General features: G+C 41.4%; 1 protein-coding gene across 1 annotated transcript in view; it reads left to right on the top strand.

Annotated features, from left to right (window-relative positions):
* The window catches only part of SYNE1 (spectrin repeat containing nuclear envelope protein 1), a 513,156-nt gene that overhangs the window by 356,804 nt on the left and 133,906 nt on the right, over nt 1-22,446 (top strand). The window contains 5 exon segments of the mRNA XM_073627830.1: nt 201-332; nt 2,524-2,679; nt 4,893-5,102; nt 8,617-8,718; nt 16,860-16,979. Of these exon segments, the coding sequence (XP_073483931.1) occupies nt 201-332; nt 2,524-2,679; nt 4,893-5,102; nt 8,617-8,718; nt 16,860-16,979 (720 nt within the window).

Below are 22,446 nucleotides of genomic sequence, written 5' to 3'. Positions count from 1 at the left end.
GGGCAAGCACTTGACACACCTAAATGTGCCTAATCATGTCTAAATTCTTCACATGCGTTTACAAGCATCAATCGTTTTTTCTGCCAAAACGCTGCTGCCAGAAGGAAAGGCGCCTAGGAGAGATGGCCAAACGTCCAGTGAGGCCCAAACCCTTATGATGTGTAATTGTAATTATTATTTGTATGTATCTTTCTTACCAGATATTCAGCACAACAAACAGAATTATACCCGGGGTGCCTTTTTACAAAGGAGACAAGCAAGTACAAGACAAATCATCTGTCGTAAATATTTTGGATGGATTAAACCAAGCACTGCAAGATGTATCATCTCAGGTACATACTATTACTTCCATGTAATGTAAGATGTGTCTTCCAAAAATATATTGTGTTGGTGCCCACCCTTTCCAAGACTTTTTTGACTAAACAAAATGGAGTGGAATGTATGAGTATGCACAGATCTGTTGCATCCAGGTATGCCTGGCACTTTTTTATGACATGCAAAATATACAGCTGTAAACCAGGAGAATGTCCATCTGAAAACCACTGGATGAAATTGTTTGAGTTTACATCCAAACAAGATCACATTCATTCGACGGTCTAATATTAGTTCCTTTTTTCTTGTTACCTACCCTTTTTTTAAACTTAAAACCTTACTGAAGCCATTGTGGAAGAGTTTTAGTGCTCATAATGCAGCGTACACACGAGTGGACTTTTCTATTGGACTAGTCCGACGGACCGAGTCCGGCGGACAATCCGATCATGTGTGGGCTTCATCGGACCTTCAGCTGACTTTTTCTGTTGAAAGTCTGACGCACATTAGATTTGGAACTTGCTTCAAATTTTTATGTCGTAACTTCACCGGACCCAGAAATCGGCACGTCTGTATGCTAGTCCAACGGACAAAAACCGACGCTAGGGTAGCTATTGGCTACTGGCTATCAACTTCCTTATTTTAGTCCGGTGTACGTCATCACGTACGAATCCGTCAGACTTTGGTGTGATCGTGTGTAGGCAAATCCGTTCATTAAAAAGTCCGTTGGACCAGTCCGGTCGAAAAGTCCGCCCATGTGTACATAGCATAAGAGTTAAAAATTCTGTCAGGGCTTTATTTCTTTCTGTATGTTCCAATAAGAATTAAAGCTGTCCATACAGTGCTGGAATTTCAGACGATTCAGAGCAGTTGGCCTAAAACATAACAGTGGGTGGCTCTCCTGGATTGACAAAAGTCGATTATTTAATTGACTTTTGTCAAAGTAGCTGGGTCAAAAACTGTCACCGAGACAGCACCTGCAGTCACTCAGATGTCAGAACACAATAACCCAGCAGCGGTAATTCATCCGTCCGTATGGTTTGCTTGGATGGAGGAATCTGTCAGATTTCTTTTGTTCAGGGTATATGGCCAGCTTAAGTGCTTATCAGTTAATATTAGACCCACACAGGACGGATCCTTCCGCTGATCTCCTGCTGAGCTGAGCAGAATGGGTAGATGGTCCTTGCCCACTCGGCTTATGCAGAGCGGATGCAGACACAGCCTACTCTGTGCTATGGGCAGCTGGATGTAAATGGGTTGGCTGTATGTTTACACCTGGCTGCCCTCCAATCCAATCCGGCCAGGAAGGTGGATCCCCTTCCTTTATTTTTACTGTATCGGACCTGAAGGTAGCCGGGTGTAGACGGAAACAAGTCAGTTTACATCCAGCGCTCCATAGAGAAGAATGGGGGGTCCAATCGGGTCTGGCTGAAAAACAGACAGCGTGACCTGTTCGTATCTCTCGTGTGAAAGGAGCCTAAGTTAGCATTATTTATTAAATAGTTCTTTATTTATTTATTTTTTAACTCCTGTGTGGCCCTACCATTGTGTCAGTTAGAACATTTACACTAAAAAAGTAAATGAAATGTTTTATTTTTTGAAAATTAATAATGTGCTTGCTGTTGTGAAAACTACATCTAAACGTATTATTGCTGCATATACAGTATCTCACAAAAGTGAGTACACCCCTCACCTGCTCCCCATTCACACCCGAGACCTTGTAACACTAATAAGTCACATGACACCGGGGAGGGAAAATGGCTAATTGGGCCCAATTTGGACATTGCCACTTAGGGGTGTACTCAATTTTGTTGCCAGCGGTTTAGACATTAATGGCTGTGTGTTGAGATATTTTGAGGGTACAGCAAATTTACACTGTTATACAAGCTGTACACTCACTACTTTACATTGTAGCAAAGTGTAATTTCTTCAGTGTTGTCACATGAAAAGATATAATAAAATATTTACAAAAATGTGTGGGGTGTACTGACTTTTGTGAGATACTCTATCTTATTTTAAGTTTCCACATATACGATGTAAAAAATTTTAGACAGTTTGTAACTTATTTTGATCTTTATTTTATTTATTTTTTTCAAATAATAGACTTACTGAGGCCTATACATATATTATATTTCAAGTTATAATTTACTTTTCATGATCTTTAATTGCGCCAATTAATCTAGATCCTTATACTATGCAATGTATTTTTGTTAGACTACAGTTGGAGAAAAAAAGATTCTTCCATTAGAGAAAAAACTCTATGATGCTGTCTCAGCAACTTCTACCTGGTTGGATGATGTGGAGGAGCGACTTTTTGTACAACCTGCCCTTCAACCAGAAGAGACAGAATCCTGCCTTTACCACCAAGAGGTATGTTGTTCTCACTAACTTGTGAAACCAGTCTTGGTAAGGGTCTAGCAAAAATTAACAGGTGACCCAATTTAAAATTACTCTGATGTTACTTTTGTCTACAACCTTGATCCTCAAAAGAGAAGTACAGGGTGTCAAAAAAAAACCAAAACGTATACTCATCTAGGTTGATGCAGCATCGATCCGGTGATGCAGCTGTCCCCCGCTGCCTCTGCACTGAGAACTGAGCAATCAAACACTGCTGATTGCTCAGTTTTCCCCTCCACTCTGAGCAGAGATCAGTGACTGTCAGTTATTTGCTCTCTGCTCCTCCAGGGCTTAATGGAATGCTGAGCTGGGGAGGGAGCAGCTGGGAGGCTGAACCAACTGCTAGTCCAGGCATCTGGGTGGATCCCGACTGTAAAGTCTGGATCTTTCCCCAGCCTGGATCGGCTGAGTAACATCAGCCGACCGCAGGCTTTAGCTCATGGTTGGCTGAAAACGGGTCACAGGAGTGCAGAACGAACTGCACTTCTGTGATCCATAGGAGAAGTATAGCCCAAAAAAGCTCTTTTAATCTGTGTTGTCTTTTTTTAATGAAAATACTCTTTTTGTCAATATTACATAATTTACTGTGACTAGAGATTATTGGAGTTTGCTAAAATGATAGCTGAAAAAGTCTACGTTTTCGATATTACAACTTTGGTCTTGCTCTGAGGCTTAGAGGGTCAAGCTCTACCTCTGAGCATTTGTTATTGTTAAAGCTGAACTTCAAGCTAAATACAGAGATGAAATGCATATATGGGAGCTGTTTTACTTGAAAGGGGCTTTTATTTAAATCCATCTAATCCTGAGATTTAGACAGCTTTGCACCACAACACAGCCCTATCTAGCAAGGCAGGAGACCTGATATTTCACTATAGTGATGTAAGATTACAGGTGTTTAACCTCCCTTAGCCTGTAATCAGACAATGTAGGGAGAAGCAGCAGACTGATGAGCTCATTTCTTTATCACTCCGCTCTTTCCACGTATTAGTACGTTTCTTGTTAGCCTAGGAGCAGTGTAGCACAACTGATTGGCTCCGTGTGTTGCTGTTTCCTCTTCCAGTGTGAGTTAAGATGTACAGGGACTGCAAGAGGCTGATATCAAATCAAATACATACGTTCCTTGCATTAAAAATGTAGATTTAATAATGTATTAGTACATATGAAACTGTATTCATTTGTATCTTATATACACTATATTACTAAAAGTATTGAGACACCTGCCTTTACACGCACATGAACTTTAATGACATACCAGTCTTAGTCCGTAGGGTTCAATATTGAGTTGGTCCACCCTTTGCAGCTATAATAGCTTTAACTCTTCTGGGAAGGCTGTCCACAAGGTTAAGTAGGGTGTCTATGGGAATGTTTGACCATTCTTCCAGAAGCGCATTTGTAAGGTCAGGCACTGATGTTGGACGAGAAGGCCTGGCTAGCAGTCTCTGCTCTAATTCATCCCTAAGGGGTTCTATGCCATTCATGTGCGGGCAAAGACAGGTGTCTGTTGTAAGTCCAACTTTAAGGCTAAGTTTACACTAGCTGTAGCCTTTGATACTCTTTTGAAATGGGTGCATATGATTGTGACACAGCCACATTTAGTTGAATGGGTCACGTTCACCGGTGCTGCTGCCCACGAAATGAGACGTAGTGAAGTGGCCATTAAGCAAAGCATTGTGGTCGCGATGTGTACAAACCCATCTGCCTGCCCCAATCACTCCCAGTTGGGGGCAACAAAAATGTAGTTTAAAGTGATATTAAACCTACAATTTTTATTTTTCTCAAATAACAAACTTGTTATACTTACCTGCTCTGTGCAGCCTTGATCCTCCTTTTCTCTGGGTTCCCCCTCCCTGCCAAGTGCCCCCATAGCAAGTCATTTGCTGTGGGGGCACTCAAGCGTGCCCACTCCTGAGCCACCTCTGTGTATCTATGGGACACACAGAGCGTGGTTCAGTCCCACCCCCCGCTCCCACCACCCTGGCTCTGAACTCAGCCAATGAGGAGGCAGAGACCCAGGAGAGTAGTGGCTTTCTTACAGGTAGCTGGATCGTGATTGGGCTCAGGTAAGTATTGGGGGGGGGGGGGGAGAGCTGCATGCAGAAGTTTTTTTACCTTTGTGCATAGAATGCATGAAGGTAAAAAAAACTTCTGCCTTTGGAACCACTTTAATCTTTTGTTTTTACTGACAGACTTTGGCTAAAGACATTAAAGAAATGAGTGAAGAGATGGACAAGAACAAAAAAATCTTTTTACAAGCCCTCACAAGCACTGGAGACCACCAAGAGGTCATAGAGGACACATTGTATTGCCTTCTGGGAAGACTGAACTCTTTGGAATCTGTTGTAGACCACAGATGTAATCAGATGAAAGAGAGGTTACAGGATCTTCTGACCTTTCAGGTATGATGATCATATGTATATAAGTATAAAGTGCAGCGCTGGACAAATAAAATTGTTATCAAAATGAATTAATAAAGTGCTAGTGAAATAGTGATGAAAAAATCAACACTTCATACAATTAAATATTCTTGAAATACCAAACTAAAATAGTGAAATGGTTAAAAAAAATAGTGACAGTCCAGAGAAAAAGTCCAAAGATGATTGCATATATAAAGAACGTGTTAGAAAATCCCAATACGATGCTCCAACTTAGTAGTGCTGCCCGTCACCAAGTGAAAGAAAGATGGAGGCTTACCAGAACGCCTGCGACCGCCCTTAATCAGGGGGGTCAATACAGGCTTAGTAGATCACCACGGGAATCACTGTAGGGTACTAGCTGATGGTCCTCGAATCTCCTTCCTCATTCCCAAATGTATCCTTAACGGCAGCAGGGAACGCTCAAGAGAATGTAGTGACAGGATACCTTGAAACAGCGGGCACTCCAGCAGGGGTAAACCATATCAAAGAAAAAAGGGAACTCCCATAGTGTAGATCGCCAAAATCATTTATTAAAAAGTAGCAGATAAGTGCTGCACAAATAGCACAAATATAGAGTAAAAAAATCCAACAAGAATCTGAACAGAGATATAAAAGGCTTCACCGCCGTTTAAAATTGAATCGCGCATGCACGATACGAGTTCACGTTGTGACCCTACAGCCGTTTAGTCACAACTGACGTCATCAGGGGTACGTAATTACGTACGCGCATGCGCATTAAATAGCCAAACGGCGTGAAGCACCGCTATTGGCTAAGACAACCAGAATTAAAAGCAAAATTGGTCATCTTGGATGCTATTCACAACCTATTCAGCAAAGTCAGAGAAGCCCAAGGCATTAATTACCAACTGTGAATGCTGCCAAGCAAACATATAATGTGACATGCTAATGAGACAGATGCCATCTAGTGGACAATTAAAGGTGAAACATGGATTATAAACAGTAGGTAATCATTACCCTCCATGGCAATGGCTATTAATGTTCCTTACAGCTAAACAAAATAGACAATAAAATGAGTAACTCACACCGCTGCATGATATACATAACCTTGATATTACCTGAATACTATTGATTTGATTTACTCAAGCCAAGTAGGTTGTTCAGTTTTGCAGGGGAAGTTGCGCTTTGTCAGGGAATTTTTCCCAGAATTTAGTGAATGTTGTGAAATTCTACTTTGCAAAGCATAGTCAATCGTATGCAAGGAAAATAAAAAGAAACTATGCTTGCATAAGACTGGATGATGGAAGTCAACAGAGCTTCTTCTCATTCACTAAGCTCTGGAGAAAATTTGCTTATAAAGTACAACTTCACTTTCAAAGTGAGCAGCGTATTTGCCTTTAGTAAATCAATTCCTATGAATCATAGTCAGACCTGCAGTTCAAATTCTATTCTCTGCTGGCTATATTAATCTAGCTGTGGTTTTAAGGGTCAGTTTCTTATTGGTTTACTATAAATGGCCATCCTACAAAAATGACAATAATGAAAGCTTTTAGGCTTACTTTAGCCAAAATGGCACCTAGCTTAACAATACTTGCTGGACAGTGTATCTTTGGTTAGATATGGATACTTTGGCCTATATTTTACATACATATTAGTAAATATTGGTGACAGCTTAACATAAAATAACATTTTTATTATAGATGTGTTTGTCAGTTAAGTATCAAACATTAAGCTATTCTATAATGAAATGTGTGTTAGTTAAAGCAGTATTAACCCTCCCAAAAAATATTAAATTGCAACTTACCAATCCTTAGATGTGGTGATCTCATTGACTTTCTTTTTTCAGACTTTTTTCATTTATTTTCAGATGGTGATCAAGCCAGTATATCTTTTATTTTTGGACCAAGCTGTCCAACACAAATTTCAAAAGGTTGAAACAAACCATTTAACACTGGCAGGGGCGCTTATAATGGTCAGCTTGTATTCATATATGTAAAACTTGATCCCAAAAGAAAAAAAACTGTTGCTGTAACTGTTTAGAACTGTCAGCTGGAGTTTGGTTTTAACCTGTTAGTCCATTTAACCCTACGACTGCATCAAATACTACCCTCTCCTTAGATTCTTAGATCCTTAGATGACAATGCTGCAGTTCAAAAGTGTCTCCATTGCGCCTCTATTCCTAGTCTAGACACCCAAAGACAGTGATGGCGAACCTTGGCACCCCAGATGTTTTGGAACTACATTTCCCATGATACTCAACTACACTGCAGAGTGCATGAGCATCATGGGAAATGTAGTTCCAAAACATCTGGGGTGCCAAGGTTCGCCATCACTGCCCTAAGACAGGAAGCATGCTACTGGCAAGATCACCAGGTGAAAGTAATTTTAAAAAAGCCTAAAAAGAAAAATAATGAAGCCATCACATGTAAGGATTGGACAACTGCATTATATAAAATTTTTAGGTTTTACGTCGCTTTGACATCGTAATCTCAAGCAGCTTAGACGAAATTGGCACTTGTCATCAGCCTCATTCCCAAGAGTTACTGAGGTGCTGGCTCTTAAAAATATGGACATAAAGCTTATTTAAGGGTAGCCAATTTGGAACTCACATTAAAGTGGTTGTAAACCCTTAGATATACCCAGTGAAATGACTGGCCTCAGGTGAAACAAATCTTCCTACATAAGTTGTACATGTTTATCTGCAGTCTTCTCTTCTCTAAAGCCATTCAAAGTGCAGAATTATAAAGCTTGTCTGAGAGTTCAGATAAAAGGGGGGCGGAGAACTGAAGTTACACTCTGCAGAGCTCAGTAAGGAGAGCTCTGAGAGCTGATTGGAGGGAAGAGACACACCCCCCTTCACACAGCACACAGGAACATAACTGAGGCTGTCAATCAGTTGGAGATTCCTTCCCTGTCACCTTTTTTCTCTTGGTGTCAGGAAAACATGTCAGATTCATACCGATAGCAGAGATAATAGGCAGTAAACAGAATGGACACTTTCTGCTCTGGATTGAGACAAGTACACACTATAGAGGGATATTCTTTGTTCATATTTCATTTCTGAGGTTTACAGCCACTTTAAGTTAGATCTGTATGTGGATTAATTAAAATCATGTTATATTACACCATGCCCTAAAATTTTGCATCCACCTTCCTTTTCTTGTGTGCATTAAAAAGTCTGACCTCAGATCAGCATTGAGGTTATTTTTCTCCCTCAGTCCCTTTCCGAGCTAAGCAACATTGGTTCCTTTGACTGTAATTGGTTGTCTGGAAAGTTGTATATCTGCTGATGGCCAAGTTCTCCAAATGTTTTTCTTTAGGTCATAATCAGTGTACATCATGGCCCATCACATATACCCATTATTGATCTCTGATCATACCACCAAAATCATCCAAATTCTTTTAATAATATGCAGCATGCATTATCTACATATGTGTGAAGCATGCCAAAAGAGTGTGCTCCAAGCAAACATTTTGAAAGTGCTGTTTTTGAGTTTTTATGTAACATTTGATTTGTATACATGTTGTGTGCTCTCAGAATGATCTGAAGATGCTGTTTACTTCCTTGGCTGATAATAAATACATCATACTGCACAGACTGGCAGAAGCAGCAGAGCGACCAGCAAAAGAACAGATGCAGGTAATTAATGTGAATGGCCATTATGCCATATCATACTAACTTATTAATATAGCAATGCCAAGGCATATACTTGGAGGATATTCACCTCATATTTGAACAGACAATTGTCAAAGATGTCATGAGGCTAGTGCAGGGGTTATAGACATGGTATTACCTTTATTAACATGGTATACACCAGGAAAGATGCCACATACTCTCATACAGGTCATTGTAAAGAAATTCATTTTCTTGTAAACCCACCAGACATTTTGATACTATTTTTACATATCTGTAATACACAGCAGCATCCACTTACTGGCCTTTAGAGAGTCTGCCAGCTTGAATACATAATGGCCACTTTATATACAGTAGCTAATAAAGCTGACCTAAAGCGTCATCTAAATACGTTCCTAGCCAATTCCCCTAAGCGAATCCCTTGAAGCTGAGACAAAATGGTAAAAAAGACAGAAGAAATGAGAGCAGTATAGTATATAATGTAATAGATGGGTGACCTGGCTACTTACATTTTAATAGCTTCCAGGTGGAGAGGGTTACCAACATGAAAGCTTAAGGAGATGTTTATCTGTCTTCACCCCTCAGCGGGTGTCTTCAGCAGTAGAGCACAATCAACAGAAAAGGGCCCAAAGATTTTACATACAGAGATCTTGGTTGAACCACTAAAGCTAAAAGAATTTCAGAGGTGCCCAAAGAGAAGCAGACTAAATAGGGAATTTAAAAGGTTGCTTTTACTTACCATAATAATAAGAAACCCAGTGCATTGGAGAGCACCAGTAAATATTGAAGACAGAAAATGTATTTTACTGCATCACTCCCAGATCTTGCAGTAAGGCTTCCAAATCAAGTCCAAAAAACTGTGGGTGGTATAATTCACTAGCTTCTGCCTAAAATTTGAGTGTGTTTTGTTGGAGAGTCTTTGGCACTTTTAAGTGACCTGATTTTAATAATTGAGCTTTTATAAGAAATATTTAGCAAACCATACCTTCAAGTTAAGCTTACTTTTTGAACCTGACCCCTAGATACAAAAGCTGAAATTCCTCTAGTTATTGCCTCACCTTCATCAATACTATTGTATGAGCAGACTAGAAGCCTGGTCCTTGAACTCAGTAAGTTTAAAGAGAGTTCATACTTGTACCAATATTGGGCCTGTGGAAAAAACTGTGATTTGCATATATAGTCTGTCTACCTACGCTCATTTAATTTTGGTCAGAGGCCTATGAACAAAGACCAACCAAAGCTACTCTGATTTTGTTTCATACTTTGCTTTCACCTCCGTTACATGTTTTCATCTGTCTTGAAATCCTATTTCTTCTGCATTTCATATTTCCAGGGATTCTCCCCTTTTGTTGAATCTACAGGAACCCTGTACCAGATGGGTCACATACCGAGATACCGCTAACTTTACTTAGCGGAATATTATGAAACCTTTTGATGTGTTTGTGTATCATCATTTCAATACTGCTCATCCACTGTAAATCTCCTTCTCTGCTTTGCCATTCTGTCCTCTTTGTTCGTTTGCTAATTTCAAATAACTGTAGCCTGACAATTAATGAACTAAGGTCTAATGCCCACTACAAGATGTACCAAATTAAAAAGCATAGTGTTTGTGACATGTCTCATAGGAAAGACTGCTGGCATTTTATAACGCTGTGGATTTTATTACAGAAATTCTGTAAATAAAGTTTTGTTCATGTATTTTTGAAATAAATGCTTACAAATAAAATGTACCTGTCTTTTTTCCAAATATGCATTAGCTATTTCGTGGGATGGAAGTAGGCCAAGCAAACCATTCCTAATTATATGTGATCTCAGTTTTAATAGAGTGTAATTTTTATAATGACAAAACTGACACTAGGGATGGGTTTATTATATTGCGGCATAAATAGAAGTACAGAGGGCAGAGGAAATAAATACAAAATATAATGAAGTGTCAAAGCACATCAACTAGCAATTTGTCATTACATATTTGCAGTGTGGCAGTATGAAGAAGATGTCACATTGGTTTAGTTTGATACACCTTTACAAACAAGTATGATATACTTTAATGTATGGTACATCATAAATCCATTAGCAATCCACATTTGCCAAGCATTACATAGTTAGCTTGAATAATCAAAATTAACTCTGCAGTTATCCTATTCATATTGTCTGTCCAAAATCATTATGATGCCATGATTCATAATTTATCTGTACTAAGATCAAAAGAATAAAGCTAATCATATATCCTATCAGAAGATAATGAGAACTTACCAAAAGACATCATCTTTTTTGCATTCATTGTCAGTGTGCTTTTTGAGACTCTCTGCAAGTCAGGATTGGGCAAAGTCAAACGTTGAACCCTTCCCTGCTAGAGACTTTATAGTAAAGATCATACTAATGGACTCATTCTCCTCCAAAGCTGGCTAAAGAGAACTACATGCTGGTGGTGCCTATACAATTTCACCCTTCTTGTTTATTATTGTAGCAATGTATATATAGATAATTTCATGATACTAAGTGTAAAAAGAACATAACTAATCCATAGGTGGCTTCAGTTGAAAGAAGGAAAATTAATACTGGTTTTCTTTAAAAGCCTGGTACACACTGCAAGTTCTTTTTTGTTCAACCAGCAGGTTGAAGAAAAAAAAAACCTGACAGATCACCATACCAACCCAAGCGATGGTGTGGCGATCTCTCCTGCTGTGCTATTGTATTCTGACAGGGGGACTTCCCCTGCCAGAATATACTGATCAGCACTCGCAGTCATTGGCGGATGCTGATTTTCCAGCATATCCCTTCGACAAAAGCCAGTTTTTAGAATGGCTTCTGTTGGACAGACTCCTATACACACTTACCAAAAGTTGGCCGGTTCCTGCTGAACTGGCTGATTTTCAGACAGTGTGTATCCAGCTTAAAGAGATTGTAAAGGTAAAAAAAAAAAATCACAAACATGTTTATATTTACCTGCTCTGTGCAATGGAATTGCACAGAGCCTTTGTGAACCTCACCTTCGTAGGTCCCCCCCGCCGGCACTCCTGGCCCCTGCTGTGTTCGTTGACACAGACAGCGGCACTTGGCCCCGCCCCATCCCTATTCACTGGCTTTGATTGACAGCACTGGGAGCCAGTGCCTCCCAGTGCCCCAGCAAAGGAGAGAAGAGCTGCAGAAGTGCACAGTGCTGGATCGAATGAGTGCTCAGGTAAGTAAATGGGGGGAAGGGGGTGAGGGGAGATGCTAATGCCTAAACATTTTTTACCTTAATGCAATCTATACACTGGGGGGAGAACCTCTTGGGGAATCTAGGATGGAAAAGGACCTGGGGGTCCTAGTAGATGATAGGCTCAGCAATGGCATGCAATGCCAAGCTGCTGCTAACAAAGCAAACAGAATATTGGCATGCATTAAAAAGGGGATTGATTCAAGAGATAAAACGATAATTCTCCCGCTCTACAAGACTCTGGTTTGGCCGCACCTAGAGTATGCTGTCCAGTTCTGGGCACCAGTCCTCAGGAAGGATGTACTGGAAATGGAGTGAGTACAAAGAAGGGCAACAAAGCTAATAAAGGGTCTGGAGGATATTAGTTATGAAGAAAGGTTGCGAGCACTGAACTTATTCTCTCTGGAGAAGAGACGCTTGAGAGGGGATATGATTTCAATATATAAATACCATACTGGTGACCCCACAATAGGGATAAAACTTTTTCGCAGAAGGGAGTTTAACAAGACTCGTGGCCACTCATTACAATTAGAAGAAAAGAGGTTTAACCTTAAACTACGTAGAGGGTTCTTTACTGTAAGAGCCGCAAGGATGTGGAATCCCCTTCCACAGACAGTGGTCTCAGCGGGGGGCATTGATAGTTTCAAGAAACTATTAGATAAGCACCTGAATGACCACAACATACAGGGATATACAATGTAATACTGACATATAATCACACACATAGGTTGGACTTGATGGACTTGTGTCTTTTTTCACTCTCGCCTACTATGTAACTTTGTAACTATGTTTAGGCTTTAGAACCAATTTAAGTTCCTATATTTATCCAATAGACCTTGAGGCATAAATTCAAGGATTGAGCTGAAAAAAAGAGAATTAGGTTGTTTGTTTATATATACATATCTTGATTTTGATGTCAGCATATTGCCAATGCTTCCTTTTAGGATTTATAAAGACAGTGTTTCAGTAATGCATTTAACTTGCATTTTAAGAGTTTCCAAGAACTAAATTTTGTCCACAGCAGCCAGAACTTAGTTGTCAAATGAAAATAAAAAGAGCAATCCTACAGTTTGCTCTTGGCACGTGGTTTTTGTTAGATATGCTTTCATACATGTAACCCAAATTTATATTAACCAAACGAAAAAGTTTAAGACTTTACACACACAGCTAAGTTTTTCATGCATTGCAGAGTGGTATATTTTAAATATTCAGGGCCATAACTATGTGTAATGGAGTGCTGTAGCAAAACCAATTAAGAGCCTCCCAATTTCTCTAGCCAATAAGGGCCATTCACACAAGACAACTCATCAGTGATAGGATCACTAAGAAACCAATTATCTATTTGAATGGAGTCACTCCCTCGCTAGCTAAACCAGCAAGATGTCTCTCCCTTGCTAGCAAGGTAGATTTAGCAGCATCGCAAACTAGTAAGGACACAATTCCATACAGGCAAGGTAAAGCCTGTTCTGCATGATACTGCTGCTAGCAGTGTGCCATTCCCAACCTTTATGTACAGTCATTTTATCCAAATGTATTTGCCAAATGCTATTGCTAACTGCATAAACAATTATGTAGCTAGAACATTTTAGCCCTCCTTTCTTTTTTGGTCCACATAGCAGTTGCATGCTCTGCTGTGGATAAAGTTACTACCTTGGTACCATTCATCCCTAGGGAAGATGTGTGGATGGGGGAATTGCTCCCACGGCACTATTGTGTTCTGCCCGCGGGGCGACTTCCCTACCAACAGAACACAATGATTGATGTTGCCAGCTATAGCCAGGGACGCTAATCATTCAGGAAAAACCTGACAGGCTGGTTGTACACAAGTCAATCGATTGATCGACTTGTGTACAAACAGGGTGCCCATACATGGATCAGAATTTGGCTGATCCCTGCTGAACTGGCCAAATTTTGATCCGTGCATGGCTGTCTTTAGTCTAAGTCTAACCTTGTATGAAGTTAAATGTAGACTGTTTATAAATTAGAAGCATTAAAATACCCTAGTCAACATTGCCAATGTAGATAGTAAAACTATAATGGAACTACATACCATTCTATACTAGTATCTAAGAAATCAAATCTCATTGCTGGGCCTGTGATCATGGTAAGTTTGTGTGCTAGAATAGAAGCAAATATGAAAAATGACAGCAGTAATGTCATCTGCAGCCAGATGAAGGGGACAGTTGAATTACCTCTCCTAATTATATTTTAGGCTTGTATGAAAAGTGAATCCTAAAAAGTAAGCAGGAAATCATGATGTTCAGAAAAACCCTCTCTTATATATTAATCCCCAAAACTGCCTCTATGAAAGCATACAGCCTGCCTACATAAGGTCATGTGTTATACTCAGCAGACTTACTGGTAAACCAGTCTTGTTTGACTTCATAAGAAACATATATATTTGTTTTTACTCAACAGTATATAATTAAACAAGCCTTACTTTTTAAACTCAACCTATAGCATTATAGGGATAGTGGAATATTACTTGAGACATTATTTAAACAGCTGAGCGTATTAAAATGAACCAGTAAATGTAGAAATAATTCTTATATTTTTGTTTTTTTACTCTAAAGTATTTGTCAGTCACCTAATTATCCACCGTTTTGAGTGGAAATAGTTAAAATGAGGTTACATTTAGCTTAATCACGTATGCTAATAAAAAAAAGGTGCGTAAGTACACAGCAGTTGGGCTGGACATAGAATATATGGAACCTATAGCAATGTCAGTCCAGCTCTAAACAAAGTCTGATGACAGCAGGGCTTGGACTTACTAAGCACAAGTGTGCATAAGTCGTTAAAAATACCCTTTCAGAGCATGCTAGAAACAATTTAATCAGTTCTACAAAGATCACTATCAAGAATATTATGACAGTGGGTAGGTAATATTAGCCTTTACAGGTACGTTATCCACGGAACAGGTGCAAAATGGCTGAATCTGCCTTTATGACTGGCTGTCTATGAAAGTGCCTAAATAGGGTAGTAAGTTATTAAAAACTTGTAATAATGAGCCAGTGTGCGTTTTGGGTTCAATAGAAGAGAGACATGCAGCACCATTTTAATGCACTGCTATTATCATCAATAGGCCTTGAATGTGTGTAGATGCTTTAAAAAGCATCTTATGGGTGAACAATCACTATTTAAACAAGTGCCCTTGTGTTGTGTATTAAAGTGCATGCATTAAATGTATAGTTATGAATGGGCTCTCATCCAAATAATAGAGTTGTAGATCCATATGAACACAATATAGGTTCTTCTATTTGCCTAATAAAACAATCCAGAGTTACTGGATTATATCTCCAATTATTAGAACAGCAGTAATAAATACTCATCTAAAAGCCCTATGTAATTTAATGGTATCTGGTAATTATAGTATAAAAGCAGGATATACATGCAGAGTTTTTTTTTTTTGTTCAACCAAAGGGTTGAAAAAAATCACAGATTCCCGCATGTGATGTGATGTAGATCATTGTGCTATTGTGTTCTGACAGTGGGGACTCCCTCCCACTCCGTCAGAATACACAGGTCAGCACTGCAGCCACAGGTTGCATGCATTGATCGAATGCTGGTTATCCAGCAGGACCGATCAACAGAAACCCGATCTGATGACCAGCTTCTGTTGAACAGAGATAGGTACACACAGACTGAAATTTGGCCAATTTCTGCCGAACCCGCCGAATTTCGAGTATACCCAGCTTAACACCCTTTATGTGCCAACACTAGAGTACAATCCAGTCAAGTCTGTGCCATTGATTTAGGCCACCATAGCTAAGGTTATAGCTGGCTGGATACTTTTCCTCTTGCAGGCTATCCCTGTACAACTGTATGAGAGTATGCTCAGTCTAAAGTAGATTTCTGTAGACTCCTTTCACACTGAGGCAGATTTCAGGTGTCTTAGCACTAAAAATAGCACCTGTAAAGCGCCTGAAAACTGCCTCTCAAGCCTCCCCAGTGTGAAAGCCTGAGTGCTTGCAGGATGGGAAAAAAAAGTCCTGCAAGTAGCATCTTTGGAGCGGTGTATACACCGCTCCTCCACCGCCCCTGCCTATTGGAATGAATGGGCACCGCTTACGAAGCAGCTGAAAAGCGATTCCGAAGCTCCTGAAAAGCGCTCCCGAAGCGCCGCATCACGGCCACTTTTAACCCCATATTTAACCCCTGCTTGGGGGTTAAAAAAGCCCCGCTACCGCCCAAAAAGTGGTATAACAGTGTAAAGCGCCACTAAAACGGGCGGCAACGCCCCAGTGTGAAAGCAGCCGTAGTGTTTTGATACAGTATAATATGTGGTAATAAAGTATAGGTTCGAAACTACAAAAAATATATTCTAAATTTAATCTAAGCTGGCCAAAATAAATGAACTCACATAAAGGGTACTAAACACAGATGCTAATTATACCAAAACTGCTGCCAGTGTATCACTTTGAGCATAGAGATCAATATTCTTTATACATAGAAGGAAAGGTGAAAAACTCTTTCTGGTCTTTATTAGTGTCTGTGTCACAGTTGGTAAAATTTACCTCCACTTAAAGGATTAACACCTCTGATCTCCTCTTCTCATGGATTCCATATATATATATATATATATATATATATATATATATATATATATATATATATATATATATATATATATATATATATACATATATCCTTTCCCTATTTTACATTTTATGATCTTATAAGACAATACCATGGGGGGGGGGTATATATGTTTTAAGGTAACAGCTTTTACTTATCCTCCTATTTAAGATGATAACTAAGAAACGATAAGAGACCATTTTGCATCTATCATATATAAAGCATTGCTACTTAAACCAGCAGGTTACAGATTGTGGTTACAGAACTCCTTTATCCTCAAAATTCCAACTTATATTATTATACTATAGTTTTAATTACTAATTAATTCTTATTATTAATTATTTTTTTATTTTTATTATTTTTCTGTGTTTAGGCTATATTACAAGCAGAAGATAGTTTAAAAGAACTGGATATAGAAATTACTGAGTTGAAAAAATGTGGCGATCAACTACAGGTGGACCAGCAATCAGTGCAAGAATTGTCAAAGCTTCAGGTAAGGGGGAAAAGATAAAATATTTCGATTTTAGCAGGTGCTTGAATTTTAAATATGGTAACACTTATAGTAGGAAGAGCAAAAATAAATACAGGGGAGTAGTGGACATTTATTTGTTTCACACTTTTGAAATTGTGGGTTACCAATTCAGACCTTTTACCTTATCATCGGGTGCCCTCTGCTGGAAGTGTGGCATATAATCACACTTGGTGGTATGCTCCCTTGAAAGCTGAACTCCAGACAAACACACAGATGAAATACATATACTGTATATAACACATTTTTACCTACCGATAGATTTATATTTCTTGCAGTTCTGAGATTTTCACAGTTTTGCCAGATAACACAGTACGGCCTGGCAGGTCAGGGGGCCAAATCTTTCTCTGCTGCAGCTTCACTTTTACTTACAGGTCTCCTCCCCACCCCCATCCTGTGACTGGACAGTGAAAGAAACAGCATGCTGATGAGCTCATCTCTCTTTCATGCTATTTTCTTCTTCTTTTAGCACACTAGTTGCACTGCAGCGTTCCTGATTGGCTCCTGGTGCTGCTTTCCCCCCCCCCCTCTCTGAGCTGTGCTGTACTGTTTATACCAAGTCAAATTCAAGTGCTTATCCTACTTGCATTTAAATATTTATAATTAAACATATATAATGTGATTACAGAGCTGCATTTATGCATGCCTTTTGTATCTGCCTGGAGTTTAGCTTTAATGAATCAATGTTCTATGTCTTTCAAATAGACTCTTGTAGCTTATTAAAAAAAAAGCCCTAGCTGTTGTAAAGTGTAATTATTCTACACAATGCCTGAATGCCAGGCAGGTATGAACAGGCAAATCTTCAATAATTCTCATTTGTGTTGGAACTTACAGCTCCCTTGCCCCCTTCCCCCCAACACACACAGATACAAATTCCTGTTAGTCCCTCTTCAGAATAATATGGTATTCAGCCATGGCAGAAAGGAATGAGAGCTGTTGCAGGTAGTCTGCATTTTATACCTGCTGGCAGAATAAAGGGTAAGTTGACCATTACACGTTTCTTAACCCTTCTGGCGGTATTCCCAAGTGTGACTCGGGATTAAATTTCAGTACCATTAGCGGTAACCCCGAGCCACACTCGGGATTGCTTTGCAGAATCCTGGTACAACATACTTACCTTGTCAACAGGATCCTGCGATGTCCCCCCGCTGTGTCCTCCACCTGATTATCTGCCCAATGTCCTGTGTTCTGGGCTCTGTTCCCTGCGAGCGGCGCGACGCATTGGGGCAAAGCCCGGCGGCAAATTCAAAAAGTACAAAAAACATAACACATACAGCACACTGTAATTTTACAGATTACATTACTGTGTCAAATTATTTCACCTCCCTTTTGTCCCTAGTGCTTTGTCCAGTGCCCTCCCTGCATTTTTATATTATATATACTGTTCTTTCTGCCTGGAAACTTGAGATTGTCCATAGCAACCAAAAAGTGTCCCTTTTACGTCAAAAGTGGTTTTAGACCAGCTACAAAACAGCGATAGTAAATTAGAACACTTGCAGAATTGAGAGATAGTGAATTGTGGGGAAATTTATTTTATTATTATTATATTATTATTTTCTATAATTATTTATAGTTATTTATTATATTATAATTTATGATTTTGTGTTTCAAACTTTATCATACCCGGGATGTCTACTAGACACTTGTTTGGACAGATTTAAGTGAGTTATTCCTAAGAATTACAGGACTACAATATAAAAGGCCTAATATCCATGCGAAACAATGTACTGCTTTGAGATTCAAAAATCTGACATAATCATACAGCCAGGGAGGCTACAAGGTCATCATGCACCATAGTGTCCCCAATATGTTATAATGATGTCCTCTGATCCCCAAACAAATGCCCACCTCTTCAGCTGTTGACACCATTGCCCCAATTTGTCCTAAAGATGGCAGGATGCATCCAGGATGCAACAGGCAAATCCAGTGCCCTGGAAATCCACAAATGAGCATGCCAATTTTCCTCCCCACTGTAGTACATGTGCAGTCTGTGCACTTCTGCAGCTCAGCAATTTTGCGAGTAAAGGAGAGAGTACTGTGCATGTGTGGGTGGGGAGGGAGGTCGCATGTACTTATTCATGGATTTTTGGGGCTGCGCATCTGGCTTGGGTACATCCTACCCTCTATCTACAGGGTGGATTGGGGATAACAATTGTTTTAGCAACTGAAGAGGTGAGCATTTGTTTGGGGAATGGGGGACAGCATTTCAATATATTGGGGACACTGTGGTGCACGGAAACCAGTTTTGAGGAATGTGGGTAAGGCTTCATGTACACGGGACGTTTTTGCAAACTCTCCTGAACGATTTAACTTGACAGATAGTAACCCAAGTTTAAAACGTCCGTTTGCCGCATTTACATGCTGCGTTTGCGTTTAGAAGCGCTTAAAAAAAAAAAAAAATTCTTCTGTGAGGTAGTAAGGGTCAGCAGTGCTCACCTCACTTCCTGGAACTCCTTTCCTCGCACCTGGCAGCTTTTCGTACACTTTGCACTCGTTAGATGTCACTTTCCCATGTCAGGTAAAGAATGGCACTAACCATAGTTGGTAAGTGTGCTGGGAAAACATGTACTTTGTTTAGGCTGTGCAAAGCCCTTGCATGTGCTCCTTACTTTTAAAGCTAGTTATACATTGGGGTGGTTTACATTTTGGTTTCATAAGAGTAAACTAAACTGTAATGAATTATTCGTAAATAGAAGGCAAAAGTTGTTATAATATGTTATCCTTAAAAATGTTCTTTTAATGTTTGCATTATGTGTATGCATATGATTGTAGTACCACAGTTATATAAACTAGATCTAAACGCAAGCTTTTTTTAAATTTTGGATAGACTAAGTTATAACCCCTGTCAATTTTTTGCCATTGAGGAGATTTCCTTTTATTTGCTGTCCAATAGCCAAAACAGGAAGTGAGAGGAAATACCTTCAAAGGGAAGAAAAAGCTGTTTTCACTAGAACTAGTGTTCCTATTGAAAGATTTCCCCTCTATTACTGTTCTGGTGACAACCTAAAATTTGGGGTTTTCTTTCACTTTCACTCTCGGTGATAACAGTAAACGAGACAAATAAAGAGGATGAATCTCCCTAATTGGGGCACAGACAGCAATAGAAAACTGACAGGTGTTCTTAACCTTCTTCACTCCATCCAAATCAAAAATAGTTTTGCCTTTAGTTACATCTTATGCCGCGTACACACGGTCGAACTTTCTATCCTACTTGGTCCGGCACACTTTCCGACGGACTTTGTCCGCCAGGTGCGCCGGACTTTAAAACAGACGGACTTGCCCACACACGACCGGACTTTCCGGCGGGCTAAGTCCGCCCGTCTTTCCGACGGACTTTCGCCGGAGTTACGGCGGACTTTCAGAATGAACGGACTTGCCCACACACGGACAAGTCCGTTCATTTTGAACGTGACTCAGGTGCGACGGGACTAGAAAAGGATGTCAATCTTGCCGCTTTTATCGGCGAGATTGACACCTTGCGAGCCCCGTCGCGGGGCATACCAGGCCCTTAGGTCTGGTATGGATTATAAAGGGAACCCCCTACGCCGAAAAAACGGCGTGGGGTCCCCCCTAAAATCCATACCAGACCCCGATCCGAGCACGCAGCCTGGCCGGTCAGGAAAGGGGGTGGGGACGAGCGAGCGCCCCCCCCCTCCTGAACCGTACCAGGCCGCATGCCCTCAACATGGGCGGGTGGGTGCTTTGGGGGAGGGGGACGCCCTGCGGGGCCCCACACCCCAAAGCACCTTGTCCCCATGTTGATGAGGACAAGGGCCTCTTCCCGACAACCCTGGCCGTTGGTTGTCGGGGTCTGCGGGCGGGGGCTTATCGGAATCTGGGAGCCCCCTTTAATAAGGGGGCCCCCAGATCCCGGCCCCCCACCCTATGTGAATGAGTATGGGGTACATGGTACCCCTACCCATTCACCTAGGGAAAAAGTGTAATAAAACACACTACACAGGTTTTTAAAATATTTTATTAAACAGCTCCGGGGGGGGAGATCTTCCTCCGGCTTCGGGGGTCTTCTTCCGGCTTCGGGGGTCCCTGCGCTTCATCTTCTCCCGGCGTCCGGTTGGTTCTTCTCCCGGTGTTCCAGTTCTTCGGCCGGCTCCTCTGCTGTCTTCAGGTAGCTCTCTTGCCAGCAGAGGTCCGGACTCCTGGGCTTCTGGGCTTCTGGGCTTCTGGGCTTCTTCTCTTCTCTTCTCTTCTCCAGATGTTGACACGACGCTCTCTCCGGCTGGACTGCTCTCCGAGGGCTGCGTTGTGACTTATATAGGCGGAGACCCCGCCCCCTTTTGATGTCACAGTCCCTGGGCATGCTGGGACTGTGACGTTTTAGGGGGCGTGGTCACTGGGTGATGTTGACCACGCCCCCTAAAACGTCACAGTCCCAGCATGCCCAGGGACTGTGACATCAAAAGGGGGCGGGGTCTCCGCCTATATAAGTCACAACGCAGCCCTCGGAGAGCAGTCCAGCCGGAGAGAGCGTCGTGTCAACATCTGGAGAAGAGAGGAGAAGAGAAGAAGCCCAGAAGCCCAGAAGCCCAGAAGTCCGGACCTCTGCTGGCAAGAGAGCTACCTGAAGACAGCAGAGGAGCCGGCCGAAGAACTGGAACACCGGGAGAAGAACCAACCGGACGCCGGGAGAAGATGAAGCGCAGGGACCCCCGAAGCCGGAAGAAGACCCCCGAAGCCGGAGGAAGATCTCCCCCCCCGGAGCTGTTTAATAAAATATTTTAAAAACCTGTGTAGTGTGTTTTATTACACTTTTTCCCTAGGTGAATGGGTAGGGGTACCATGTACCCCATACTCATTCACATAGGGTGGGGGGCCGGGATCTGGGGGCCCCCTTATTAAAGGGGGCTCCCAGATTCCGATAAGCCCCCGCCCGCAGACCCCGACAACCAACGGCCAGGGTTGTCGGGAAGAGGCCCTTGTCCTCATCAACATGGGGACAAGGTGCTTTGGGGTGGGGGGCCCCGCAGGGCGCCCCCCTCCCCCAAAGCACCCACCCCCCCATGTTGAGGGCATGCGGCCTGGTACGGTTCAGGAGGGGGGGGGCGCTCGCTCGTCCCCACCCCCTTTCCTGACCGGCCAGGCTGCGTGCTCGGATCGGGGTCTGGTATGGATTTTAGGGGGGACCCCACGCCGTTTTTTCGGCGTAGGGGGTTCCCTTTATAATCCATACCAGACCTAAGGGCCTGGTATGCCCCGCGCTCGCCGCAATAGGAAAATGTGTTTTTCCTATTGCAGCGAGCGCGAGATGCAATACCCTGCCCTCGTGTCGTATCTGGTCCGTCGGACCAGCATACACACGAGCGGGCTTTCCGTCGGACCAGCACACACACGAGCGGACTTTCCGCCCGAAACTGAGTCCGGCGGAAAGATTTAAAACTTTTTTCAAATCTAGGTCCGGCGGGCTTTTGGGAAA

This window comes from Aquarana catesbeiana, linkage group LG04 (assembly GCF_042186555.1).
Source record: "Aquarana catesbeiana isolate 2022-GZ linkage group LG04, ASM4218655v1, whole genome shotgun sequence".
Taxonomy (NCBI): Eukaryota; Metazoa; Chordata; class Amphibia; order Anura; family Ranidae; genus Aquarana; species Aquarana catesbeiana.
The sequence above is the reverse complement of the archived record's forward strand: the minus strand, read 5'-3'. Positions and strand labels throughout refer to the sequence as shown.